The sequence below is a fragment of the Triticum dicoccoides genome, chromosome 4A (genome assembly GCF_002162155.2).
Source record: "Triticum dicoccoides isolate Atlit2015 ecotype Zavitan chromosome 4A, WEW_v2.0, whole genome shotgun sequence".
Classification (NCBI taxonomy): domain Eukaryota; kingdom Viridiplantae; phylum Streptophyta; class Magnoliopsida; order Poales; family Poaceae; genus Triticum; species Triticum dicoccoides.
The window spans coordinates 637505156-637523087 of record NC_041386.1 but is presented as its reverse complement, the minus strand read 5'-3'; the positions used below and the strand labels follow the sequence as shown (position 1 = coordinate 637523087).

The following is a 17932-nucleotide window of genomic DNA, read 5'->3' as shown; positions in this document are numbered from 1 at the left end:
TGCCACCCCCAGGCGCCTTTTCTTCTGCCGGCGAGCTAAAAATGGCAAAAAAAGGCCCAGCCATGCCCCCAAGACCTCAGAAAGGTGCCGGTGAACCCAGGCCACACCCAACGCGCTGGGGGGCTGCTAGGGGCGTCGGCGGAAGCAACAGCCAATCATATTCCTCCATGTATCATTTTTTTCTGGTCCACTCATTCACTTTTTGCCTGGCGACTGTCCTGGGGGCACCAACGGCTGGCAAAACGTCCTCGCGTTTCATTCGGCGAAGGTGTATTGCCCCCCAGGACGTGCTATATTTGGCCCGACGATTGTCCTGGGGGGCTCCAACGGCCGGAGATGCTCTAATTCATTGTATTTGCATGTTTCTAGCAGCCATGTATCAAAAAAGCTTCAGCTTTGGATTGTTGATTTAGCAGCATCAATCATTAATTGTTCTGCTATATATGTTCATAACCATGACAACCTGATTAGGCTCTTAGTTTATTATGGTCTTTGTTCTGGGTGGATCTCTGACTATTCTGGGTGGGCATGAATCTCTTCTTTGTTTCTTCATCTCCTCTTATTCTGATTCCTGCGTTTGTTTTATGTGAAGGTTGCTCCGATGAGGACAAGCTGCTTCTGCAGGTGGACGGGCCCTCAAGGCTGCTCTGCCTATTCCTCCTGCTACCCCCACACGTGGTGAGCCCCACCCGTTCTCGAGCTACCCCTGCAAATCTGATGTGATGTGCACAAAATACTTGCAATTGTTCTCGACACAAGAGCATTTCATGTATTGTTCTATTTGAATGTGCAATTTCATTGCTTCTGTGTTGTTTGATGCTTGCTTCACAAGAGGGAAATCATGGATATAAACTGTGCTTCCTTTCAAGTTGAATAGTAATGATCACCATTTGGTTCCATTTTCTCCTCTGCATCCAGTGTTCACTCTCTCATAGATGTCCATATATACACAGTTCTGATCTCCTTTTTCTGCGGCTCCATACAGCGAACACAAAGTCGTCGATGCATTGAGGGCTCAATGTCGTCTCCGCCGGCTGAGCGGCAAGCCGGGGTTGGGCCTGCACACCGTCTATCAGCACCCTCCTGCGTCTCCATTCACGGATCTGCATATCAACCCCTCTTCTCCTCCTATCCACGCATCTTCTTTTCCAGAGCTAGGTGTATGGTTGCATGGCAATTTGTGTTTTGGGGCTCACCATGTTCTGCTTGCCCTGGTTGGCCAATGAGGCTTTCCTTTTCTGGTAAAGGCCAAATGTACTATTCTCTATGCTGTATATTTTTGTAGTTCCTTTGTTTCCATGCTTGTTTTTTGATGGGGTGTAAATATATGCTTTTTTGTTCCTTGTCTGGATTCAGGTAGGGCCTAACATTATTGTTCCTTTGTGCATGGAAATGTTGGTGGTTTTGTTCCTTTGTGTATGGAAGGGGGCCTTGGTTAGAATTTCTAACGTTTGAGTTGTAATTAGTGTTTTTGTTACACATGAAAACATATGGTTGTTTGTACAATCACATATGAAAAAGAGAGGATTGTTTGTCCAACAATTTTCTTTCTCTGTGATAGTTTTACTAGAAATAAAGCATAGTCACTATTACATCCTATTTTATATCTTGTTGTGTCGTGATATCTGTATAGACTCTTTCTACGTCCTTTTGACATTCCAAGTTTTGTTTTTCTATGGCTCAATTAGTTACCCCGTATCAAGAGAAATTTAACTGGTATTTGCGGTAGAGTTAGCTGAATTCATGAAGCAATGATTTAGTTATTATTAAAGCTGAAACACAACATGTTTTGACAAATGCGTTCTAAGTAAAGCCTCCAACTAACATAAGCAAAAACATATTCTTTAGGTTTATCATCTATTGAAGTATTATGTAGAATTTAAAATCATACGAGGCAAAGCAAATGAGCTCTATGCACTTTCCTTGTAGCACAGAACAAAAATAATCATGTATATTTTGGATGCACCTAGATATACTCATCAGCAAAGCTGAGGTTATAGGGCACTCACCCACATTGTCGATATCTCCGTCACTATGATCACCCACATGATGGACAATTCCCTTCTTTCTTTTCTCTGTGGCTATTGACACATAATGCTATTACTGTGTGCATATATGTACTGTGATCCATTCTCATTCTTCATATCTTGAGAAACTATCTCAAGATACTCGCGTTTGTGTTTTGGAGAAAGCGTATTCTATGATTAATATATCGAGTATGGATGGCGCGATATCACCTCTCTTTATGATGATGTTCTTACAGAATATAGGTTTTATGGTAACAAGTCTTAGCCAACACCTATACTGATGCTCAGACCAGATGATTATAGTCTCTCCTTGCTATTTTTCTTGAGGTGTGTACATCTATCTAGACAATTTAATTAAAATATATATTCCATACAAACCATCAATACATGTTAGTTGACTTTGAAACTAATCAGTAAAAAGGTTGTCCCTTTCGCATTTTATAGACATAAAGATTTGGTGTTGACTGTCGATCTTTAGTTAACACATGACCTTACAACCGTAGGGAGTGGGAAAAAACTTGTATGTTTGGCACATTTGAAGAACATATCATAGTAACAAAGTTTTGGTAAACAATGTCCTAGATCTCAACCATATAGAAATACTAAATATATGTTTATTTGTATATGGATTAATTATACAGACTTATAAAACCATGTGCAGCGCACATAAAAGAAATTTGAAATAACTATTATTTCAATATTTGCTTTTTCAGTTGAGCATAATAGTTTATAGCCTGATAGGCTTGGACATAATTGTCTACATGTACTGCTCAGTAGGCGACATCCTTTGGGAAATTGAGGATGTCCTCGTGCATTTTCTAAATACAATTGTGGCAGATCTGAGGAAGGAGGGGAGGAATAATCTCGCGGGAGAGTTCGGTGTAGAGGAAGAAGAACAAGATATTATTTATTTCTTGTGAACAGTCAAGCTTGTGCATTGTCCCACTGTAAGTTATTTCAACAATAGTAGTAACTGTTATCTCTGGCCATCTGTCGCGACATTTTCTTTAACTACCAATGCATATTTATTTTCTTGTTAATAACTCTCATAATTGCTTGCTACTGTTTCAGTTCTGGGGCCAGGCAACCTTGAATCCAACGTCCACCTGCAGGCTACATCTCAGGTAGGATAAAAAGATTGCAGTGAACTTGATGGGTATATCATTATTGTTGCCTCCTAATTTGTGTGATGAGCAAATGTGTAGATTGTGTGTAAATCCGAGATGCCTAAAACGGTTGGGAAGTGAACTTGTTACCTCGGTTCAGTTTAATGGCATGTTAAACTCGATGCACTTTCTGGACTGTGACATTTTTCCTGAAATTTTGGAAGTGACTGCAAATGTAGTCTAAATAGAGTGACTGAGTAGTTACTTTCTCACAAGAGTTGAGTTCCCGTTATTACTTGCTAAGGTGGATTGGTGGTTTTTATGTTAGATGAAAAATATTACATCAATCTTTACGGCTTTTTATGGGCAAGTGATTCTGAGTCCATAATAAGGAATAATATAGCCCCAGTGCTGTGATAATGTTAAAACATTTACCTCTTTTATCGGTTCAAGTTATGTATTTGCTGCGAAAAAATGGTCTTATATCAAATAATAGCCTAGAGCTTTTGGAGTGTTATTACTTGTATTTGTTGCTTGGATGTATAAACCTTCAGCAGACTGTCAGTTTTGCTTTTATATAATCTGTTTGTTTAAGTCTGCTGCATATTGGTCAAAAGCTCATGCTAATTGATGATGTTAGGTGATGATCTTGTATCTAACAGTGATTTCTGAATGCATGCTAAAGAAAACTCATGAACATCATGGCGCCTTGTTGATGGGGTGATCAATAGCTACTATATTGGGACCCTGCACTTAAATTGTAGGTCTGATTTTGTTTTGGAGTTCTCCTGCTACCCACAAGCTCAGATAGTTCTTTTGTTTGTGCAGGGGAAATTGCAAAGCATATTATGAATTGTTACAAGAAACTATTTCCGCTGTTTTGGTGCAAGGATGTTGCTTTTTAGTATGCTTCCCGTATCTTGGTATCTTGGAATAATAAACAGATAGATGTCGTGTACCAAGATTGTTCCTTGTTGTTAAGAGGGATACCAATATTATACAAGAATTTTTCTGATGACTCCTAAAGCATATTTGGATATACAGCAAAGTATATTGTCGCTTCCCTGTTAGTAAAACGATTATGTTAGAAATTTGGTTGGCAGCCCTACATTTGGCTGATTGCTAGCTGACTGGATTACTCATGTTTGCGGACTCTGGTAACTTATGCCTACCAAGAACTACATGAATTTTGTGTCTTGCTGCAGTGAACATTACCAAACTAATTCTAAAGGTGTTATAATCATGTTTTCTTTTGCATTATCAACTTTTAACTTTTGTCATTTGTTAACACATTCCTTTTGCATTATCAACTTTTAACTATTGTCATTTGTTAACACGATTATTTAGCATGTTCACTATGCGAGTACTCCCTCCGTCCGAAAATACTTGTCATCAAAATAGATAAAAAGGAATGTATCTAGAACTAATATACATCTAAATACATCCCCTTTTATTCATTTTGGTGACAAGTATTTCCGGACGGAGGGAGTAGTAATAATAGGAGCTATTTATTTGCCAGATAACTAACACTATTCATAAGGCATAAGGGTTAGAAAAAGAACTGTATTCTTGCTGTGTTGATTTTCGTATGGCACACTATGGATTCTTTGTGTAACACATAATGTCGATCAACATGTGTTTACAATGCAGGGAGGAGCCGGGCGACAAGGCAGTCAGACCAAACTCTCTATCCATATATATAGGTAGTCTGATGTTATGCCATAGCCGAACCATATATGTTTCGTGTACTGCTCTATCAATCTGGTCTTTTGGTATATTAGACTCTATCCTTTGTAATGAACTTATTGTCATGGGCGATCATTATGACTGGATCGTATGGTATGAATCGGGTCTTTATGCTTTGTGATGAAATATTATATTATCCTGTTCACCAGTTTGGTTTGGTTTTGAGCTAAAACGTATGAAAATACATGGCTTACAACAATGGATATATGTGATGATATATTGAGTGATTAAGCATAATTTAAGACTTTCGGTGATGGACCAATGGGATGCATGGGGTAATTGAATGTTTCTTCTTCACTTTATTATTATCGGTTGGGATCAGCACTCTCGCGCGATCTAGTTATGATGATGCTGCCTATCCAAAGCAAACCTACGTGGCTATAAAGTGGAGCACCATGGCGAACAAGAAACTGGCGCTTGAGGATAGACATGAGTGGAATTGATGTTTGATGCAACACGGCGCTGCTGTACGCATCAGGGCGGACAACAACGACGTGTAACAGATGAGATTTCGGATTGCACGCAAAACAAAGGAATCCAATGCAATTTTGATAGTTTTTTTTTCAGATTATGGACGAGCTTGCGGCGGAAACTATGATGGAGAAAAAAAAGTTCGATCTAGTAGACAAAATTTTCTCGTACAAATCTAAACCAGCACTATTTGTAGGATGATGCAACCAAAAATTCAACTACGGAAGTACTAGATGCAAAAATTGCTAAAGGCTAAAAAGATAGGTGCAAAGGATGAACTAATCTTTCTTTCTTTTTTGGCTTTTTTTGGGTTATAGGACATGAAAAATAAACTAATCTAACAAAACTGTAAATCTCTCACCGATGAAACTGAAAACTGATACCACTTATGTGACGGCGGCCCGATGTTTCGATGAGAGTGAGGATAACTATCAATTTGGTGGATTCTGATCTTGACGATCCGGCTATACAATACCCGACGATATGCCTCGACAATCGCGAAACCAATCTCCAATGGTTATTGACCTTGCCGTAGGCACGGTCAACCTGAACGACGATGTTTGAGTTCCTGCAAGCAACTAAAGAACAGGCAAGAACAAAGGTGAATTGCAATCTGAAATTGCGAATGAAAAATTAAGTACATGAACTAGATCAAAAGTTGGGGTTCCACTTTGGATCTAACAAAACGGTAGTCCTACACGTCTCATAGATGCGAAATTGTAGCATGGCTAAACAATACAATAAAACCCGCATAAACCCTAGAATATGATGACTATTTATTAAAGGCCGGCGTGAAGAACGCTTCGTCTATTTTCTTGGAAGTCAAGACGGGCCTGCTAATTGGCCGACCCACACGCGATCTGATTTGAAAATAAACTTCTCATATCAATCTGGTGGCAAACTGCCTCATCTGTACTATAGGCCCAGGTGCGCAACACACAAGGCCATGCATGGGCGCAAAACCTATACGGCGCCCTCAGCGTCCGATACCGTGTTAACGGTACAGGGCGTAGAACGTCGTGAGACAGTTCGGTCCATATCCGGTGTGGGCGTTAGAACATTGAGATAAGTACCATGATTCAAACCGGCAATCGACCGGTTCAACACACACCACCTAACCAATAGGCCACCTGCTGTTGACGTGGTATGTTATAGCTTTTCCTTCTTTTCTTCTTTGTACCTTTTTTTTGTTTTTTTGTTGGAACGGTTTTGTTAGTTTTTATTATTTTCCTTCTTAATTTTTTTCAATAATTCAACATTTTTCGTTTCAATTTCGTGAACTTTTTTAAATTTGATATTTTTTCAAAATTCAATGAACTTATTTTCAAATTCGATGAACTTTTTACAAATTGGATGAACATTTTTTCAAATTTGATGAACCTTTTTTCAAACTCGATATTTGTTTTCAAATTTGCCAACTTTTTTGAAAATTCATGTACAATTATGAATTCATGAATTTTTTGATTTTTTTTTAATTTTGCAAATTTTCCCTTTTTAGTTTTTTCAAACAGCAATGGTTTTTTCGACAAGTGTTTGCAAGAGAAAAAAAGGCTAGCAAAGGAGCGAGCAGTGACCGATTGAGCCAGCAGCAGCGGTCGAGCGAGCAGTCGAGCGATTAGCGATCGAGCGAGCCAGCAGCAGCGGCCGAGCGAGCAGTTGAGCGATTAGCGATCGAGCGAACAAATGCATGTTGATTCGATAATGCTCAAGTGTAAATCTTCTGTATTAAACTTCGCATCTTCACCCGAGGTTTGTGCATGTCTTCTTTAATCCTGCATAGAAAATATTGTGTTGTATTTTTGTTTCGGATAACAAAATAATAATTCATATAATTTCTATTAGAATTCACCTGATAATTATCTTTACGCGCAATAATTGTGGTTATATCCGTATGGGTCATGTTTATATCAGGTCATTAATCTTCTTCTTCTTGTCCGCAAGCCACTTCTTCACATGCTCATCCAAGAGGGTTTCGTCTGCCAACATGATCATCGCATCCACCACGTCCTGTAAGAGTTGCAACCTCTCCTTCTCAAGCTCTATGTAGCCAAATGTCTTGGCCTTCTCGAGTTCCCATTTGATCGCCACCCCTTGGTGGTCCACCATGTCCGAACCTCCTTGCACCGCCGCCGCCTCCCTCTCTCGCTGCAGGCGTTGCCGCAACTTCCGGGCGGCGTCCTCCGCCTTGCAAGTCGGAGCCGACGAAGGGAGGCCGACGGACAAGGCAGACTGCGTCTTCGTCGCGGTCGTGGATCGGGACCGGTGGTGAGGATTGGGTGCAAGGGTGGAGGACTGCGAGGGTTCGGGCGCGGGAAAAGTTGGAGGGCGGCGGGAGGAGGAGAAAGGGTTTGGTGCATTTGGCGCAATTTTCGATGGGGTCGGGCTAACGGGTCCGACGTGGCGGGCACGCCCGGGCGCCCCATATTTGGGCTGGATATGAGGGGTGCCGATCAGCCCAGGCGTTCGAGGCCCATTTAAGGAGCCCGTCTAGATCGAAAAATCATGACCGGGTGGCCCACCCGGGTGTATGAGCCAGGCTTGAGGTGCCCGACTGTAGATGCTCTAATCATCTAGATCCGACGCTCAAAGGCTCCACCCTCCCCCACGACTTGGGTTCGGGCGCCTCCCCAAAACTTCGTCGGGATCCGCCACAACCGGCAACGGCGAGGCCAGAGGTGGCCGGATCCGGCACAGGTTGGTCTCTCCCCTCCTTCTTCGCCCACCCTCTCCTCCTTACCTCACGCCACTTGTCTTCCCTTTTTTGCAGGTCGCCATGGCGCGGACGGCGATGACGGCAGGAGGGGCACACACATCCGTGGAATGGGACGCCGCCATGAAGATGGAGATCCTTCTTCACACCACGCAGAGGCCCCATGGAGCCTCCCTCCTTCTTCGGTGACTTCTTCTCAGGCCCCACCCACTACCTCTGCCCTCCCCCCTCCTCTACTTTGAGTTGCACCATGCTTTGTTTCAGATTCATCCACCCATGGATGATACATGGCAAGTTAGGGGTTGCTGCAGTTTGAGGTTAATCCCTTGATTGGCTGCTGTTTAGGGTTGATTAGATTAGTTAGCTCAGTTGGCTGCTAGACTTTAGGAGTGCATACATAGGTATGACGTGCTCTGCACATTTAGGATTGAAATATTGTGTTGCAGCACTCAGTGACGTTAATTTAGGGCATTTCAGTGTCAGTTCCACTATATTTCGCGGGACATTTAACAGTGCAATTTCATGGTTATTACAGTGTAATTTCAAGGTTCTTGCACTGTAAGTTCAGAGAATTACAATGTTAGTTTATGTGAATTCCCGTGCATTTTACTGTGTAATTTAAGTGCAATGGAAATTATAGTGTAAATTCAGTGTAATTTACTATGTAAATTTACGGAAATTACACTGTAATTCGTGTGCAACTTTTAGTGTAATTTACACTGTAATTTCAAAGGGTTTACAGTAGAGTAATTTAAGTGTAATTACAGTGTGCACTTTAGAGCAATCATACTATATATTTAGTGAATTTAAAGTATCACTCCATACCTTTCGGGTTTGTCTTTTTTCCCTACAAGTTACTGCTATACTGTTGATTGATTCTACCCTTGCGTAAGAAACTTTGCTGAGCACATAATTTTCTACTATGTAATTTGAGCAGCTTGGTAACCGTAATTTTCAGTTTCCTTTGACCCTAGGCCCTTGTGCTTTAGAATTGCTATTTTTTTGTTAGTGTACATGCTAGATCATGTGGTTTATGATACTTCTCTCGTCCTTATAAACAAATTGACATATTTGTGCTGTGGAACAGAAAGAATATTTCAGTGTCTCTCTTTAGGCCTTTTGTCGAATTGTTATGTGGTCCAGCGCAGCCTTACGAAACTGGGTTCTATGCAGTTCATGTACAGTGCAAAACTCATTATTGCAGGTCGGGCCTGTTGCGTGTTTTGGGTCATTGACATGCAGGAAAGAAGGAAAAGGGACATAGAAGTATCATTTTGTTATTGGTCAAGAAATTTGAATAATGTCCAACTGATTTCAGTTGAATGACAAATAGACAATCCCTTGTTTAATCAGTAGATATACACCATTAACTCGAATGGCAAAGAAATACTAGTCCACTTATAATCGATGATTGCGCATGATGCATCCATCCATTCTATCGGAGAGGTTGTGTTTTTTTTCTTCTTGTGCTAAGGTTGATAGCATCACATATCTTATGCTTTTGTTTCTCAAGTAGAGCCTTGAGATAGATGTGTCTGCAACCGTCCTCGAATGGTTGTGCAATAATAATGGTCCTAGCTAATTACTAGTATGCACTGCTTATAAAACAACTTGCTGCTCGTTTCACTTTGAGTATGCTGTTGCTGCTAAAGTAGCAACAACAACAGCCATGCTTTGGTTCCCCAAAATTCAGATGGCACTGGCATCTCTACATACACACACACATATGAATATGCACCTCGGTTTGGTTCAGTTTGCATGTGTACCGTTGCTTTAACTTTGACTGAAACTATCTTGGTGGCACTTGCATCAATGTTGTGCTCTCCCTTGTATATGTCCTTGGAGAAGATGACCATTGGACTGTAGGGGACGAACAACCTTGTCCTGCTCGAGGAGGAGGAGGATGGCCACCCGAGCTCGAGGACGACACGGCAACAGGTAGCACTCACCTCCCTACCAAGGTGAAGGTCCGATCTGCCTGTTTAGATGGTCTGCTCTTGTCTTGTGATCTGAGGGGAGAAGAAAGCCATTGGCCTCAATTATATTTGCATTTGAGGGGAGCGATCCTTTTGGTAGATGCAGAGTATTGATTAGATATTCCACAAAACTCACCACACGAGTATACTACCTATATCCACAAAATTCACCACACGAGCATACTACCTATGTCCAAATGTGGGTGTGATACTTTCGACATGAAACATGAATATCAGGTTGGGAGTTTGGAGTTTAATCAAATAACGCAGCAAGGCGATCATCGGTAGGGATGCACCTTTGAGGCGGCAAGGAGAGCTTCTCAAAGGCAGTACACATGGCTTATTACTGCTTGTATGTGAGTACGCAGATGTGGCGTCTATGGATAGAGGGTTAGGGGCGCAACGCAAGCGGCAGTAGGGGATACACAACCTGATTTGATTTGGTCAATCACGGGAAATGGGAGAAGGCCTAGGGTGCAAAGTTTGGATCGGTGGGTTGGTAGCGTTAGGCATAATAGAGATCAAACCTTTTTCATAGGCATATGTAGGTTATTTCCTTGAAGCATTTTATCAAAATGGTGTAGGTAGGTAATATCTCTCAACTTAAATGTGAAGGGGAGATATTATTTCCTTGTAGAGGCCGAGGAATACATGGCGTACCGCTACATATGCAACCATGATTTTTTGTGGAAGGTTACGAGAGAACCTGAAAGATACCATGGACCGAAGCATGGGCACATGAAGTTCCAACACCGAAGGGTAAGGAGACGGGCCCGCGTCATTTACGTCGGGAATATGCGACCTTGATTCTTTGTGGATGGTGATGCCAAGACTAGGATAAGGTGGATCCGGACACATGAGCAGATGAAGTGCCTGACACGAAGTAGGTTAAGGAGCTGGACCCAAGTCATCTACACCGCAAATTGGTCGAAGGTGTGCCGCAAATGATAGATGTACTTGAGGAGGGAGAAAGCCTGTGAAAAGAACATACGGTTGCTCGATGATGACACATGTCTTGAGAGGATGGCGAGAACCCTAGATATGGTTAAGGCACGCCACGAGAACATCACCCCGGTCGCGAGATTCTCAGTGGTGTGCGGCAACCGAAGCCAAAAGGGCACCCCCGCAAGACCTTGAAACGCCAGAGCGGTGGGCGCACAAGCAATGGTGAGGAAAATCACATAAGGTACCAAGCAAGGCCATCCTGATCAGGGCTTCATTGCCAAGCTTATGTCCACCACTGCGATTCAGACAAACTTTCAACTGGCGTCTCTGTCTTCTCAAGATTTCCACGGTCCCATCAGGATGTATATATGTACTTTGTTTATTTTGAAAATTAATATATCACCAAAGAAATTGTAGTACTTGTCATTCTTTTAATTACTTAGTAGTTTGCATGATAGACTCAATCTTATATTTACTAATTAGAGGCACCAAATAAGCGACAACGTTAATCCTCAAAAACTAAGAATATTATCCATCCGATCTCCATATTAAGTATCTGTAGCCGTCCATTGGACAACTCAAGAGTCCTGGGTTACTATCCCACGTCATGCTCCATGTAATGTGAAAAAAAAAATCATCTCCTTGGCCAAATCCATCCCACGTCATGCTCCATGTAATGTGAAAAAAATCATCTCCCTGGCCAAATTCTTCCTGCCCCGATCTATCATGTGAGGCACTTGCGCATCATCCACAAATCCCTAGCGCAAATCCATCCCACTTCATGCTCCATGTAATGTGAAAAAAATCATCTCCCTGGCCAAATTCTTCCTCCCCCGATCTATCATGTAAGGCACTTGCGCATCATCCACAAATCCCTAGCGCTGCTCTTCCAGGTCGTCCTCCTCCTTCCTATCTTTTGCTGTCTTAATGCAAAACGATTCCGTGAGATCCTTGTGATCCTCTTCATCTTCACGTAGAAATCTGAACTCTCCCAACCACGCTGCAGATCTGTGGTCCGTCTTGGACAAAGAGAAGGCCCTTTCAATCTCCACAGATGCCATGCCCCAACCAAACCGCAACCCATGATAAACGATGTTGTTCAGAAGGAGGCGCTACCTAAGTCTGATCGGACATATGCCATTGTTGGGGAAGCTACAAGTCGAAGAACTATGGTAGACTAATTGCAGGTAATTAAGGAGCTAGCAACGATCCAGTAGGTTTTTGTTATTAGGAATTTTTATGTAGTGCGACTTGATCTCAAAGAACAAGTACACCATTAGAGTTCGTTTTGGAGGATTTTGATGATGTGCGCTTAGTTACAGACTTATCTAAATACGTATAACTAGGATGGACAATATTTGTAGGAGCCATACAATACAATTAGGGGATTCAGTTTGTCAAAGATGTTTCCACATATCCCTAGCGCTGCTCTTCTAGGTTGCCCCCTGCTTCCTATCTACGGTCTTCAAGTAAAGCGATTTAATGAATCTCTTGCTGCAGAAATTTCAACTGCCACAAGAAGGCTGCAGACCTGCGGTTCATCTTGGCTGAGGTGTCATACAATCCAGTTAAGGGATTCCATTCATTGAAGATGTGGCTGTACTTTCGCACAACAAATTCAAGCACATCTTCTTATGTTCTTAGAAACTGGATGAGTTGTTTTGGACTTTCTTTGGTCTACTCCTCTATGCTTCTTATTGGGAAAAACTACAGGTTCGATTTGGATCTGTACTTACAATTTTATGCTTCTGTAATTATCCTATAGGCCATGTCCATCATAGAAGCACAAACAATACTCTATTGTGTTGATTTTTATTTATCTATAGTGTCGTCTGCAAGCCTATTTATATGTTATTTGCAGACATGGAATGTTTATGCGTTCAAGAAGTCAAGAAGATGACACCTTAGCAGTATCTATTTGAAGAAAGACGGGAGATCTAAAAATATGCTCAAGTTAACATCATGGTCCGTTCACCTCCTCAACACTGTTAAGAAGTAGCTCTGTGTGGAAAATAAAAATGCCATGTTTTTTCATCTTCATGTCTTCTTATTTCTGTCTATATTATGCAGCAAGTGCTAACTGTTACTGTTACTTCCGTCTCTAACAAACCAAATCAGTGGTTGGTACTTTGTTTCTCAAGTAAAAAAAATAGGATTTGTGTCACGATCCAGGAGATAAATTTAGGAGGTCTCCACTGCCTCAGGCAATTTCATATCGTATAGGTCATTAGGCCAAGTAAAAAAATCTACAAGAACATTGATTGAAAATAGATCGCCGCATTGAATCGAAAGAGAAGACAAACTAGCAGGTATGTAATATTTATTTTGCTTTTTGTTGTGTTGTTTTTGTTCTGACTACAGAACTTGAATTAGATACAAGTTTCAAACGAATAGTGCCCTTCTAGAATTTATGCTTCGTTATGTATGATGCAGGATTCAACCGACCCAGTTATATGGCGTTCTGAACATGGGTGTCCCCACTATATTGACTTCTTGATATGCTTCTATTATATTCTCTAAAAGAGACAAAAAACAAAAACCTTCCCCCAATCTAGCGGCGACGATCAAGTTCCAACCGGCCGATGGATAGCCAGGACATCTCCCTGTTGTCTAGATTGTGTGCCACAGTCAGTTTAATTTGCTTCGTCTCCAACACGAACTTCATGCAACCATCAACTACAGTGCTGCCTGGGCTGATGGAGAACCATGGCATCAGTGTTGTGTGGATTGTGTGCCACGCCAACTAAAGTTTGCTTCATCTCTAACACGTAGCTGATGCAACCATGAACTGTAGGGTTGCCTGAGATCTGTACTCGGCTCCTTCTCAGGTATAAACGTACTTCTTTGGTGTTTTATGGTAAGTGCCTGCTCGCAGCTTTTCAATTAGATGGGTAAGAGTGTTTCTCCTTCTCAGGTACAAACATAGTCCTTTGATGTTTGACGGTTTTGATCTTGGTGACCCCCATCCATTGGTCGTCAATAACCTGTTGCCCCTGTCTCAGGGAGAAAAAGGCATGGTTGTGGCAATCATGGGCTGCAGTGAGGCATCTACACAATGAGAGAAAAAATTCTGATCAAACAGTACAACAGGAAGTTTGGGCGAAAATCAGCTCAAGTTCCAAGTATCTGCTCCTTTTCGTTTTAGCCATACTTTGCTCTACATGTGCAACTTTTGTGGGCTGCACGCTGTGTCACTTTGTGTGAGAAACAACCTGACATGATTTAGTACATTCTCCCGCCCTATTAACAAGAGTGCTTAGTTAATAGTTTGCAAGACAATTGTTTCTTTAATAATTTGTTAGTTGTAGCCAACAAATAATGACTTACCAGAAAAATAAGATTACACAAGATTATAATTCACTACTCAGGATTTGAACTCCTTTATAATTTCAACCACACCCACTTTAGGCATTAATGATGTTAGAGAAGAATGAGTATCACATATTAGGTACCACAACAGAAATGAGTATCACATATTAGGTATCTCATGAGGTACATTTTTTTAATCTAAATTTGTTTAAGTATTGAAATAGTGCAAATCTACTACAATGTGAAGATGTCAGCATATCAGAACTTCGCAATCAAGAAAAGAAATCATGTTATGGGAGCATCCGCTTCTCGCATTAGTTTTTCTGTTGTTAATTTTTGTAATTTTCCAATACTTTGCTACTAAGGGTTTTAGGAGCATGAATATTGCAATGATATTCCTTTCAGGTGTAGGAAGGTAGTTGCGATGTGCAGAATACGTGGTGGGTGAGATTGATCAATCATGCATGTGTTAACTTATAAAAAACATAACTTAGAGGGCTAAATTTTGGTCGAAAACAGGATTCCGACGGGGGTTTTAGAGACATTTCGTTCGTGGTACTTCATTCTGCTTTTAGGTCGATGAAAGCGTGCACCTAACTTTTAGTATATTCTAATAATTTTGGACCTAATAATCATAACAAATGTGCAGTAGCATGATAATGATTTGACTTATCCAAGTCCTTCAAGTTGAAGAGAAGTATATACATTCCTCATATGTAATAACCAATCATGATTCCATTTTTCCTTCTTAGGTAATATATGTCTAACTAGGTTATTACATATATTCCCTAAATTTTATTCCTTCCATAATAATCAATCTAACTAGGTTCTAATTCCCATGACCTCTAAATGTGATGCTCATTTTTCTCTACTGGGTATGTGGTTCCTTCTAAGCGTTTCTTCAAAATCCATATTATAATTCCAATTGTATCGTCTCATAGTGTCAATCATATTTCTATATACGGCGTATAATGATTAGTTGGGACATATTGAAGATTCCAGTCCAAGTTCTAATATATTTCGAACTCATAGTATAGTATAGAGTATTGTACATTCATGTTTCGAAAATCACTAGACCGTGCGGGCGCACGGGTTGATGACTAGTTCATTTAACTAGGCAAGTAGTTACACTGCATTTCGTTCGTGCGGCTAATTAACCTTCTCATCTTTAGCATATGGCATCAATTGGACAAATATCTCCTTAACTCCCGACTCGTGGTGTCGATGTGCATGTCACACATGTGATGCATGAAACATGCTCACCGCACTTCACTCGCTCACAAGTATTGTCAAGCTTCTATGTATCATAGGACGAGATAGCACAGCATGGGGCTGTCCACACGAGGCACATGCACAGTCTATGGCTTAGGGTTGGTGGATCCGCGCCAAACTAGTTGCCGGCATTAAGGGTAGATATCTTGTGCTCTCCTTCCATCTCTACGTACGCATGAGGGCCTATAGCATGCATGCAATGCAATGCAATATACTTCCTCCGTTCCTAAATATAAGTTTTTTTAGAGATTTCACTATAGACTACATACGGATGCATATATACATATTTTAGAGTGTAGATTCACTCATTTTGCTTCGTATATAGTCTCTTATTGCAATCTCTAAAAAGACTTACATTTCGGAACGGAGGGAGTATTTATTCCTTCTTTTCCCTGTGTAAGTCTTATTTTACGTTTCGAAATGTAAGTCTTTTTAGAGATTGCAATAAGAGACTACATGCGAAGCAAAATGAGTGAATCTACACTCTAAAATATGTATATATGCATCCGTATGTAGTCTATAGTGAAATCTCTAAAAAAACTTATATTTAGGAACGGAGGGAGTATATTGCATTGCATTGCATGCATGCTATAGGTCCTCATGCGTACGTAGAGATGGAAGGAGAGCACACGATATCTACCCTTAATGCCGGCAACTAGTTTGGCGCGGATCCACCAACCCTAAGCCGTAGACTGTGCATGTGCCTCGTGTGGACAGCCCCATGCTGTCCTATCTCGTCCTATGATACATAGAAGCTTGACAGTACTTGTGAGCGAGTGAAGTGTGGTGAGCATGTTTCATGCATCACATGTGTGACATGCACATCGACACCAAGAGTCGGGAGTTAAGGAGATATTTGTCCAATTGATCCCATATGCTAAAGATGAGAAGGTTAATTAGCCGCACGAACGAAATGCAGTGCAACTACTTGCCTAGTTAAATGAACTAGTCATCAACCCGTGCGCCCGCACGGTCTAGTGATTTTCGAAACACGAATGTACAATACTCTATACTATACTATGTTATGAGTTTGAAATATATTAGAACTTGGACTGGAATCTTCAATATGTCCCAACTAATCATTATACGCCATATATAGAAATATGATTGACACTATGAGTCGATACAATTGGAATTATAATATGGATTTTGAAGAAACGCTTAGAAGGAACCACATACCCAGTAGAGAAAAATGAGCATCACATTTAGAGGTCATGGGAATTAGAACCTAGTTAGATTGATTATTATGAAAGGAATAAAATTTAGGGAACATATGTAATAACCTAGTTAGACATATATTACCTAAGAAGGAAAAATGGAATCATGATTGGTTATTACATATGAGGAATGTATATACTTCTCTTCAACTTGAAGGACTTGGATAAGTCAAATCATTATCATGCTACTGCACATTTGTTATGATTATTAGGTCCAAAATTATTAGAATATACTAAAAGTTAGGTGCACGCTTTCGTCGACCTAAAAGCAGAATGAAGTACCACGAACGAAATGTCTCTAAAACCCCCGTCAGAATCCTGTTTTCGACCAAAATTTAGCTCTCTAAGTTATGTTTTTTATAAGTTAACACATGCATGATTGATCAATCTCACCCACCACGTATTCTGCACATCGCAACTACCTTCCTACACCTGAAAGGAATATCATTGCAATATTCATGCTCCTAAAACCCTTAGTAGCAAAGTATTGGAAAATTACAGAAATTAACAACAGAAAAACTAATGCGAGAAGCAGATGCTCCCATAACATGATTTCTTTTCTTGATTGCGAAGTTCTGATATGCTGACATCTTCACATTGTAGTAGATTTGCACTATTTCAATACTTAAACAAATTTAGATTAAAAAAATGTACCTCATGAGATACCTAATATGTGATACTCATTTCTGTTGTGGTACCTAATATGTGATACTCATTTCTGTTGTGGTACCTAATATGTGATACTCATTCTTCTCTAACATCATTAATGCCTAAAGTGGGCGTGGTTGAAATTATAAAGGATTTCAAATCCTGAGTAGCGAATTATAATCTTGCATAATCTTATTTTTCTGGTAAGTCATTATTTGTTGGCTACAACTAACAAATGATTAAAGGAACAATTGTCTTGCAAACTATTAACTAAGCACTCTTGTTAATAGGGCGGGAGAATGTACTAAATCATGTCAGGTTGTTTCTCACACAAAGTGACACACCGCGCAGCCCACAAAAGTTGCACATGTAGAGCAAAGTATGGGGCCTCTGCGTGGTGTGAAGAAGGATCTCCATCTCCATGGCGGCGTCCCATTCCACGGATGTGTGTGCCCCTCCTGCCGTCATCGCCATTCGCGCCATGGCGACCTGCAAAAAAGGGAAG

At 40.8% G+C, this 17932-nt stretch overlaps 1 protein-coding gene and 1 long non-coding RNA gene across 3 annotated transcripts in view; both read left to right on the top strand.

Moving 5' to 3' along the window:
* LOC119289494 overlaps positions 1 to 1342 on the top strand; it is a 1876-nt gene extending 534 nt beyond the window's left edge. The window contains exons 2-3 of the mRNA XM_037568800.1: positions 593 to 678; positions 986 to 1342. Of these exons, the coding sequence (XP_037424697.1) occupies positions 593 to 678; positions 986 to 1285 (386 nt within the window). The 3' untranslated portion in view covers positions 1286 to 1342. The remainder of the gene's footprint in view (positions 1 to 592; positions 679 to 985) is intronic.
* Positions 1343 to 2212: 870 nt separating this feature from the next.
* Positions 2213 to 4115, top strand: LOC119289493. 2 transcript variants are annotated; one of them, XR_005141526.1, is made up of 5 exons: positions 2213 to 2354; positions 2865 to 2974; positions 3099 to 3151; positions 3819 to 3893; positions 3962 to 4115. It is a non-coding gene; the product is annotated as an uncharacterized LOC119289493 (long non-coding RNA). The 2 variants fall into 2 exon arrangements; XR_005141525.1 differs by lacking the exon at positions 2213 to 2354 and having other exon boundaries at positions 2704 to 2974.
* The last annotated feature ends 13817 nt before the right edge of the window (positions 4116 to 17932 follow it).